This window comes from Oncorhynchus mykiss, chromosome 8, assembly GCF_013265735.2.
Source record: "Oncorhynchus mykiss isolate Arlee chromosome 8, USDA_OmykA_1.1, whole genome shotgun sequence".
Lineage (NCBI taxonomy): Eukaryota > Metazoa > Chordata > Actinopteri > Salmoniformes > Salmonidae > Oncorhynchus > Oncorhynchus mykiss.
In genome coordinates, this window is record NC_048572.1 from 68,559,951 (window position 1) to 68,570,914 (window position 10,964).

The 10,964-nt window shown below is 43.7% G+C and overlaps 1 protein-coding gene across 1 annotated transcript in view; it reads right to left on the reverse strand.

Annotated features, from left to right (window-relative positions):
• LOC110530422 (cadherin-2) overlaps positions 1–10,964 on the reverse strand; it is a 104,489-nt gene that overhangs the window by 17,693 nt on the left and 75,832 nt on the right. The window contains exons 6-14 of the mRNA XM_021613477.2: positions 10,858–10,964; positions 10,301–10,473; positions 9,099–9,236; positions 8,466–8,651; positions 7,654–7,907; positions 7,102–7,244; positions 6,052–6,285; positions 4,875–5,108; positions 4,104–4,243 (exon numbers count right to left, since the gene is read on the reverse strand). The exon at positions 10,858–10,964 is cut by the window's right edge and continues 38 nt beyond it. Of these exons, the coding sequence (XP_021469152.2) occupies positions 4,104–4,243; positions 4,875–5,108; positions 6,052–6,285; positions 7,102–7,244; positions 7,654–7,907; positions 8,466–8,651; positions 9,099–9,236; positions 10,301–10,473; positions 10,858–10,964 (1,609 nt within the window). The remainder of the gene's footprint in view (positions 1–4,103; positions 4,244–4,874; positions 5,109–6,051; positions 6,286–7,101; positions 7,245–7,653; positions 7,908–8,465; positions 8,652–9,098; positions 9,237–10,300; positions 10,474–10,857) is intronic.

Below are 10,964 nucleotides of genomic sequence, written 5' to 3' on the forward strand. Positions count from 1 at the left end.
TACAGGTCTGTGAGAGCCAGAAATCTTGCTTGTTTGTAGGTGACCAAATACTTATTTTCCACCATAATTTGCAAATAAATTCATAAAAAAACCTACAATGTGATTTTCTGGATTTTTTTTCTCATTTTATCTGTCATAGTTGAAGTGTACCTATGATGAAAATTACAGGCCTCTCTCATCTTTTTAAGTGGGAGAACATGCAAAATTGGTGGCTGACTAAATTATTTTTTGCCCCACTGTATATCAAAGGAATTAATCGAACATGGACCATTTCTGATGTTTATGGGACATATTGGCGTGCCAACAAAAGAAGCTCGTCAAAGGTAAGGCATGAATTATATTTTTTATTTCTGAGTTTTGTGTCGCACCTGCAGGGTTGAAATATGCTTTTCTCTCTTTGTTTACTATGGTGCTATCCTCAGATAATAGCATTGTTTGCTTTCGCTGAAAAGCCTTTTTGAAATCTGACATGTGACAAGTGTAGCTTTAATTTGCTATTTTGCATGTGTGATTTAATGAAAGTTAGATTTTTATAGTAATTTATTTGAATTTGGCACTCTACAAGGCACTAAAGTCAAACTCCCCAAAAATATGGCAAAGCAACTAACCTTTTGTCCTAAACACAAAGTGTTATATCTGGGACAAATCAAGTACAACACATTACTGAGTACCACTCTCCATATTTTCAAGCATAGTGATGGCTGCATCATGTTATAGGTATGCTTGTAATCGTTATGGACTGGGGAGTTTTTCAGGATGAAAAAAGAAGCGGAATGAAGCTAAGCACAAATGCAAAATCCTAGAGGAAAACCTGGTTTAGTCTGCTTTCCACCAGACACTGTGAGATGAATTCAGCTTTCAGCAGGACAATAACCTAAAACACAAGGCCAAATCTACACTGGAGTTGCTTACCAAGAAACAGTGAATGTTCCTGAGTGGCCGAGTTACAGTTTTGGCTTAAAAAAACACAAAAAAGGTGAAGGGCTATGAATATTTTTTTTAGAAGGCACTGTACATGACTGAAAAAAAAAAATATATAGACACAAACACAGACACACAAAAAATGTTGTTCATATAAACACATGTATCAGGTTTATCTTAATAAAAAACAAATGGATCATGTTTATCTTAATATAAACAAATGTATAATTTTTATTATAATTTTCTTTACACCCTTTTTCTCCCCAATTTCAATCTTATCTCACTGCTGCAACCCCAACGGGCTCGGGAGGTGAAGGTCTATCTATTCATGTGTCCTCCAAAAAACAGCTAAACCGCGCTTCTTAACACCTGTCCGCTTAACCTGGAAGCCAGCCGCACCAATGTGTCGGAGGAAATACTGTTCAACTGACGACTGAGGTCAGCCCGCCACAAGGGGTCGCTAGAGTGCGATGAGCCAAGTAAAGCCCCCCGCAGGCCAAAATCTCCCCTAAACCGGACGACGCTGGGCCAATTGTGCGCCGCCCTATGGGACTTCCGATCACGGCCGTTTGTGATACAGCCCGGGATTAAATCCGGGTCCATAAGTGACGCCTATAGCACTGCGATGCAGTGCCTTAGACCGCTGCGCCACTCAGGAGGCATCGTATCATGTTTATTTTAATAGAAACACATGGATCATGTTTATCTTAATAAAAACAAATGTATCATGCTTCATTTAATATAAACACATTGATCATGTTTCTCTTAATATAAACATCCAAACACAGATTGACAGTCACATTGGCTGGAAGGGGACAATGGACATTACACATCCTAGAGCAGAATGCCATGTGTGCGTTCCCTCTAGCCTCTGTCCTCCTCCCAGCCCATCTCCCTGTGACCCTTCCATGACCTTCTACGCTACAGGGTCATCCCAGAGGTCAGGGCTTAGTAACAGAGAACTACGCCATAAAATTACAGTCACAGAGCCACAACTGGATAATGATGACACACTACGCCCTCAAGGTAACCATTCTTCACACATCACACCACTAAGCACCAACCCGCAGACATATCATTTCCCCTGCCACGCCCGGACAACACAATGAATCACCAACACTGTGGCTGGACATTCCAATGTTGGACTTTAGCCTCCCCTTGATCTTAAAATGGGTGGAGCTGGACAGTAAACAACCACAACAACATCGGATAAACAAACTCATCACGTAAGGGGAGGATTTTCTTAGGCCCTATTTTCACTTCAAATGTCTATTTAATATTCTGCTTAAAGCAAAGGTTTGGCTGACAATGGCCCTGAGCTGTACCTATTGACTGACTGCGTCCTTCCTCTGAGTGAGAATTTAAGAGGTTACTGTTTTCCACCCTTTTTTTCATTTGACAATTGAATGATTAATTAGGCTACCTGCTGCGGCTGCATAAACAGGTTTGTTCTGTCAAGAAAAAATAGCCCGGTGGTAATTTAATAACAGGACTGTTTTTCCAGATCTTCAAGCTATTTTGTTTGTGTGGCCTCGAAATAACAATTTCCATATGTATTTATAACGACATCATATGCAGCGCTCCACTGGGGTCCTTTGAAAAATTAGACAGAGATCAAGAGGTAAAACTTTATTTGGATAGTCCCATGTAGATGATCTACAGATTGTCATACTATCATCAGACAATATGTTGATAAGCAAATGCTTGCTAAGGTTAGGTTAAGAATAAGGGTTAGGGTATGGTTAGGGCTAGGGTAAGGGTTAAGTTTAGAGTTAGGATAAGGATTTGGGTTAGTGGATAGTTAGTTTAAATGTGGTCAACATATGCAAAATTACTAAACAGGTCGTAATGCAACAAAATAGGAAAAATGCAAGGGGGGTGAATACTTTCACAAGCCACTGTACAAACCATCTACTTACAACAATCCAAAAAAAGTGTTACCCAAAGATGTACTTCAGTTTGAGACTGCATTTAAGTGCAGGCAGGGCTAAAATTACACTCATCACGATTGAGTTTCTCTATCAACTTACAAAACTTCCACAGAAGTTTCTGGAATTTGATATTCTTTCTGCACCACATTATTCTCCACTTCCCACATGGCCAGTGTGTGTGCTGATCATCTGTCTCCTCTTGGTAGAATGAGTGCCACATGGACTAATAAAAACCCAGGTAATGGCAGTCAGCAACTAAAAAAAAATACTTTGAGAGCGCCGAGCGGCCACTGCACTGACACTTCAATTTCCTCCCCAGCGGGAGAGATAGGGAGAACAGAGGTGAGGCATTATATAGTCCACATCACTGGGACAGTCTGGTTCATTTTTTTACCCACAATACAACCCCGACAGACTGACTTCCAGATTCCATAGACAAGACCATTTCCTTCTCACATCCATCCCTCCTCCTCCCCCTAGCTCAAAATGGAAGCTTGTTTTCTTTCGATAAATATGAAATGTGTCAGCCTTCCTGCTTCTAAGGTCTTTGAGGAGGGTTATATCACAGTGTCTTCAGACATTACAGTGTGTGTGTGTTTCTGGGTGTGTGTGTACTTCTGTGTGTGCACATCCTTATGCGTGCCTGTGTGTATGTGTGTGTGCCAGTGTGTGTGTGTATGTGTGTCTGTTTGTGTGTGGGCCTGTGTGTGTGTGGGTGTGTGTGTCCCTGTGTGTGTGTGGGCCTGTGTGTGTCTGTTTGTGTGTGGGCCTGTGTGTGTGTGTGTGTGTGTGTCTGTTTGTGTGTGGGCCTGTGTGTGTGTGGGTGTGTGTGTCCCTGTGTGTGTGCGCCTTCGTGTGTGCATGTTTCCTCCTGCTCAATCATTGGTAGATATGTAGATGGAGCTTCATTATAACACAGCAGCAGATGTCTGTCTCCCAATTACATTATCGCTGCAATAACCAGCCCTGAACACTACCTGGCCCAGTGTGTGGAGTCCATCACAAAATGGGCCCATGGCAAGAACACACTCTATTTGTTAATGATATTACCAGACATTTACAAAATCATTCCCTTGTAATAACTGGAGTTTATTACAAAAAGTGTGGGTTAGTATCGTAAGTAATCTGATGTCTTGTGTGTGTGTGTGTCTGTGTGTGTGTGTGTGTGTGTGTGTGTGTGTGTGTGTGTGTATATATGTTAGTATATGTGAGTGTGTGTGACTGTATGTGCGTGTGGGTGTGTTTCCCTACCTGGTCCTCTTCTCCTCCTCCCTCCTCGTCATACTTCAGGATGTTGTCTCTGACATCATCCTCAGGGTCAATAAGCAGCTGCTTGGCCTGACGCTCCTTATCACGACGCTTCATCCATACCACAAACAACAACACAAGAACTACAGAGGAGGAATGGAAAGGGAGGCAGAGAGGGTTCGAGAGAGAGAGATATAAATAAATAAAAAGAGAGAAAAATATCCCATATTACAAAACATAAGATATTTTGCATACACATGTAAATCAATTCAGAATGTAAACCTTGCCACGAGATTGATCAGTGCTATCTATCTTTTGGGTAATCCAGAAATAATCTACTGCTATCTCTTGGGCATGACGTTTAGCTCCTTAATAATCCCTGCGGCTATGTTTAGGAATGGTAAGGCGTGACATTTATCTTGTTTTGTACAGTGCCTTGCAAAAGTATTCAACCCCCTTGGCGTTTTTTCCTATTTTGTTGCATTACAACCTGTAATTTGAATAGATTTTTACTTGGATTTCATGCTTTGTTTCACAATAAAAACACGATTTTGCATCTTCAAAGCATGTTGTGTAAATCAAATGATACAAACCCCCCAAAAATCTATTTTAATTGCAGATTGTAAGTCAACAAAATAGGAAAAATGCCAAGGGGGTGAATACTTTCGCATGCCACTGTATGTGTGTGGTGGGCGGGGTGACGGCACTGGTGTCCGGTGTGTGTGTGTGTGTGTGCATGCGTGCACTGAGGCAAAGCGGCAGTGGGACACTCACTGAGCAGGATAATGATGCAGAGCAGGATGGCGATGATCGCGCCCGTGCCCAGCCCTGCAGCGACAATGTGCTGCTGGTCGGTGCAGTCCCCGTTGTGGTCACACTGACACACCTTGACCCGCAGGTAGGATGTGTTGGACATGGGCAGGTTGCCAGAGTCAGTGATGATGATAGGGATCTCGTAGATGCCGCTTTCCAGGAAACCGATCTTCAGGCTCAACTGGGCAAAGTCACCTGTGGGAGGGAGGGAGTGGGGGATGATGAGAGCGGGAGGGAGGGAGACGTAAAGGAAGAGAAAGAGAGAGAAATAGAAAAATGTTACTTCATGACAAAAAACTAAATAACACAAAACAACACTAACCTTAACCTCTACATAACAAATCCAAGTCCAACTATTTCATCTCTGAACTTATCTATATTGAGTATACAAATGAGATAATCAACTTATTACTACTGGGAAAAAAGCTGAACCGAACAGCATAACTTCCTGTACCTGGACAATGCCAGCATATGTCATCCAAAACATGGTCAGGATTTATATTTATCATTTTATAAACCCACTGATGACCTTTTGATAATGGCGCTTAGGCTAAACTCCCCCAGCTCCTACTAACCATTTGGCTGTTATCCTATTAAGATATTTATTCACTATGGTTTACACTCACAACATCTAACCACTAGCAACGCACAACAAATGAGTCATTCCTCTTTTTTTGTGTTGGCATAATTAGCATAATCAATTAGTGAGCTGCTTGATAAAGCGAAGGCCTGCTATTAATCTCTTTTATAGTACATTGTCTACATTAAGGTCATGTGAGGAACCCACACTGAGAACACTGTCTACTGTTATAGGTCACTGCACCTGACCCTATGGAAAGCCTGAAACCACATGTCAACCCATGGACATGAAGCCTTTACAGTACTGCCTCTATGCCAGTGCCAAGCACATACAGTCCCAAACCCTATTATCACCATCCAAATAACTAGGGCCACACAGTGGTTCTCCATTTTCACTGGCAGTTAATTGATGAATGACATTTATTGGCCAGAATGGCTCTTGGTGACCCAGGTCTAAATCGGTCTCTGATTACATGGGAAGAATGAAAACCAGAAGTACTGCCGACCCACAGGCCCAGGTATATTGATTAGCCCTCATTTTGTTATTGTTGTGTCTTACCACTGAGCCGTGTGATGGTCCAGTTTCTCTGTATGTCTGAGGGCCTGTTAGCCAGCTCGAATGCGAAGGGTCCGGCATTGGGGCTGAGGTCTCCGTCTAGTGCTGTGATGTTGAAGCCGTTGGGCTCAGGTTTCTCACACATCTCAGTCTCCTGGGGGTAGACGTGGGGCGCGTTGTCATTTATGTCCAGCAGGAAGATCTGCAGGGTGCCTGTACCGCTCGCTGGGGGGATGCCTGGACGGGACAACACACACACACAGACAGACAGAGACACACGCACGCACACACGTACATTGATAAAAATATAGATTTTAATAAATCAACATAACCATAAGGGGAAATATATTAAGAAGTGATCTGCCTCATTTTAATGCATGATGTCTCACTGCACTGTGGTAATGCATAAAGTCCTTATCCTGAGCCTGGTGCTTGGTGGTAAACTAGGGCATAGAGGAGCAGCAGCAGCCACCCTGCAGGGACAGGACCCCTCCAGATGGGGGGAGGGCAGAGGGTTTGGGTGTGTGATCTGAAGAGAGTGTGTCTTCCTGACGAAGGGGGAGGCCACGGGGTGAGAATACTAAAGCAGACAGACAGAGAAGAGCCTACTGTCGTTGCCTTAGCCCCGGAGCCCCAGAGCCTCAGCTCCTCTATGTATTCATGGGGCTAAGAGGCTTTTTTGCCATTCAGGCCACGCTCAAAGGAGCTAGTCATCCAATCCTAACCTATTAATGCTGAGAAAACTCTATATTGGGTGAGTTTAAGCCTATTGGCCTGTTCTGTGCTCCGTGGAACAGGCTAAACCCGAACAGAGGTAAATCCAGTCAGGGAAGGAGAGAGGAGAGAGGTGAACACGTCCACAGTATGTCTGTTTAGTCTGGGCTGGCTCGGAAACAATTCCTTCAACAGGGTGGCTTTTACTACATTGATGTCAGGGACAATGTTAACCTTGAACAAGGTAGCTGGGTTTGATATTTTTGCTTGCTAAAAACAACATTCTCCTAGGTTACTTGTGGGAAGCAGATATTAGAGCCTGATGGCTAGGCTACGTACCGCTGTCAGAGGCCAGGAAGGTGGCGCTGTACATGTTGTCCTTCACGTAGGGCGATTCACGGTCCAGGACGGCGATGGTTGTGATGTGCCCGGTGTTAGGGTCGATTCTCAGCCAGTTGGCTGGGTCTGAGAGCCTGGTGTATCTGAGAATACAAAGGACGAGTCAAAAGAGAACCATTGCGCTCTCCCACAAGCTTGATCGGTGCGTAAAACCCGCAAATTCAGACAAACAAAAAGGTGTAATGGGTCTGCACTCAAAAAGATGTCACATAAAGCTTACTTCCTGATTCTACTTTTTAAAATGAATTTCACTGCATCAGGCTTCACAGCCTTCTTCAGTGTGTACATTTACAGAGGACGAGGAAAGCTTACAGAAGATACAAGACAACCTTACATGTTAGTTTTTCTCTCATGCAGACATGTAAATGTAAGGCTAAAGGTGTTGAATGTTCAGTAAAAGGGAATGTTTTCATTGACGTAATGCTAGTCAGTGCTTTGAGCAAACTGTATGAAAAATTCTGCATGAATACAGCTATTTAGTGTCATTACTACCTAATGGTCTGCTGCATGAATCTATCAGGGTCCTGTGCTGTGAAGGTGGTTAGTGCTGATTCTGGTTGCATCCCCTCCTCAAGTTTGATGAGTTTGGGGTTGGGTTCAAAGTTAGGGCTCTCGTTGACATCGATGACCCTGATGGAGACCGTGGCGGTGGACTGGCGAGGGGAGTGGATGCCCCGGGCGAGGGACACCTCGTTCACCGCTACCACTGTCAATACATACGTCCTGCTGATCTCATAGTCGATTGGCTGTAGGGAGGAAACCAACAGTATATAAGTGTACTGTATGTTTCATTGAGTGTAAGAGAATGGATGGATAAAGTATTTATTCTGTTTTTCTTGATCAGTAAAATATTAGTATTATTTTTCTAATGCCATAAGACAAAGAGCCCAGGAGAAGTCAACTAGGAGCTACTGTAGCTAGTTCTACAACTGTTGACCAATTAGTCTTCTATTGCTATACACACACACACGCGCACGCACGCGCACGCACACACACACACACACACACACACACACACACACACACACACACACACACACACACACACACACACACACACACACACACACACACACACACACACACACACACACACACACACACACAGAGAGTTAAATAAAACAGCTGACATGCACCTTTGCTCTCTCTGCTATAGATAACTCCTATAGCTTGCAAACATAGAAGGCATTATAAACTATTCATTTAATCTTTAAGAGCTGTCTTCGCTATTCATGGTCAGTGACCCCTAGGGGGGCCCCCATGGGGGGGTGGATTGAGTCTGAGGGGGAAGCAGCCAGTCTCACCTTGACAACAGTTACCAGGCCCTCGTTAGTGGTGGGGTCGGTTGGCACGGAGAACCTGCCGGTGGGGTCGCCCCCGGTGATCTTGTAGACAGTGTTCCAGGCTGGCGTGTTGGGCTGGTCTTTGTCTGTCACCGTTAGGTTGGCCACGATGACATTCACCCGGTTCTCAGGCACCTCTCCAAAGAACTGCATGAATAAAAGATGGGGGATGGGACAGAGAGCAGTTAGAGAGCAGTTAGACATACTGCTGCGCCAGTGGAAAACACAGGCTCTGTGCTCCAGCACTACACTCCCGACATTTCAGGTAAATAAATGTCCACAGCAACTTATCATGTTATCTTCACCATCTCGGTCTGATAGAAAAACAATACACTTACATTACACAGAGGGGAAGCATCTCTCACAAATACATTCAGCACCTTTCTCTGCTCTCTTCTCCTCTGCTCTCGCTCATCTCCTCTCTTTGTCTGCCTGATGTACTTAGGATGTCAGAACTTACATGTGTCAACATCTGCAAGCAAGGCTGAGTGTGTACTATGTGTGGGTTAAGTACATATAGACAGTGTGACAGTGCTATGACTGTAACACACCGTGTGGTGTAGTACATGGATGTGAAGCTGTGTTCTTTCTCACCGTCTCTGCAGTGAACTCCGGTGGGTTGTCATTGATGTCCGTGACTTTGATGACGGCGGTGGCGGTGTTGGAGAGACCGTACATGGGGTTGCCCTCCATGTCTGTGGCCTGGATGATCAACGTGTACTGAGGCACTTTCTGCAAGAAGAATAACATGTTGGAAAATAATTAACTATGTATACGAATAACACCTAAACCCTTGTGTTGAGCCTTACGTGTAGGTTGAATCTTACATAAACCAAACTAATGACAATTTTCAATTTCTCTAAATTATTAAGTTCAATTTCTCTTATCCTAACAAACTAATATCTGACAAACCACAAAGAGGAGGTTGAGGAATCCTAGTTATTCTCACAATGATCAAGTCTACATCATTTCCCTGTGGAGAGAGAAAGGATTTATAGAAGTCTGCTTGCTGTGGGAGTTCAACACTTCCACATTTCCACTATGTGTAGCATCATGGTGCATGATGGGTAATCCTACTGTAATAAATTACTCCCTTCACATTAAAAGCCACTCAAGTGACTAGGTAATGAGAATTGGGCAAATTACTTTCACGGTGGTAACTGCCGTACATATAACAGCTATAACAGTGGCCCCAGGGGTGAACTTGATATAGCAGGCCAGCTAGCCAGATTGCCCTCGCCAGAATTGCACCAACTGGCTTTGTTTCCCCACCTCAACTTATATATTTATTTTGTCACTTCCATCCAGTATAAGCAAGACCATCGCCATGCAATTAAATAGGAGAGTGTTACCATTAATAGCAACGGGGAGAAAAATAAACATTTATCTGCTCAATGATGCATGTTGCCTCCTTGTTAGAGGCAATAAGTATGAAGTGGGCGATGAGTCCATTTCTGGGCTCCGTTGGTAAAATGGTAATCAGTCATGCTTAGCGAGCTTAATTAGTTTTGAGACACAGTGAAGATTATCATCAGCAAAAACAACCCAAAACTACACTGTTCTGTTTGTTTTCAAATCTGTATCTGCAATCCACAGCTCATTTAGGTAAACAAAGGAAAGGATATCTTGACTTATGCATGTTAGAGGAGTGGTGTGCAGCAAAGGAGGCGCACACATGAATTAATGTGATTAATGGCTCTGATACTGGGACTGTAACCTTAATGCTACTGCATTGGGGGTTTAATAGGCACACATATGCGCGTGCACACGCATACACAAACTCCTGTATTGCGTACCTCTCTGTCCAGGCCGGCTGCGACGGTAATGATGCCTCCTGTCTTATTGTTGATGGTGAACATGTTGGATGTCGGGCTCTCAGGATTCTGGGATACAATCTTGTAGCGCAGCATCCCATTGGCTGTTTTGGGGTCATCTTTGTCAACAGACGTTACCGTCATAACAAAGGTCCCTGAGTGATGACAAAACAGACAGAAGATGCAAATAGGGGATTTAACAAGGGTTTTTAAAACAGTATGACCTTGTTTTATTTCAGTACTGCCTGTAATTTATCTACAGTCATTAAACTACTTCCCTTTTATGAGGATCCATTGACTACTATGGAGCACAGACAAAACATAGCCCCCAAAAAACGTTGTCTTTTTCTGAAATGTTGACAAAGCACTTCCACAAGAGAATACATTCTATTGGCAGAGATCTTATCCATATCGAACAGCAGCAAAATTAACAAAATGATTACCCCCTGTGATTAATCAATGCTGTTTTATCTACTGATAGCTTAGTGGCCCCGAAGGCCAGAGGATAGGAAGGCTGGGAGGTTGGTCTAGGCCACTACCTGGTTTAGAGCCCTCAGGGATCGTGCCGTTCCATATCTGATGGATGAACTCTGGCCGGTTGTCGTTCATGTCAATCACATTGATTACAATGTCGATGGGGCTCTCT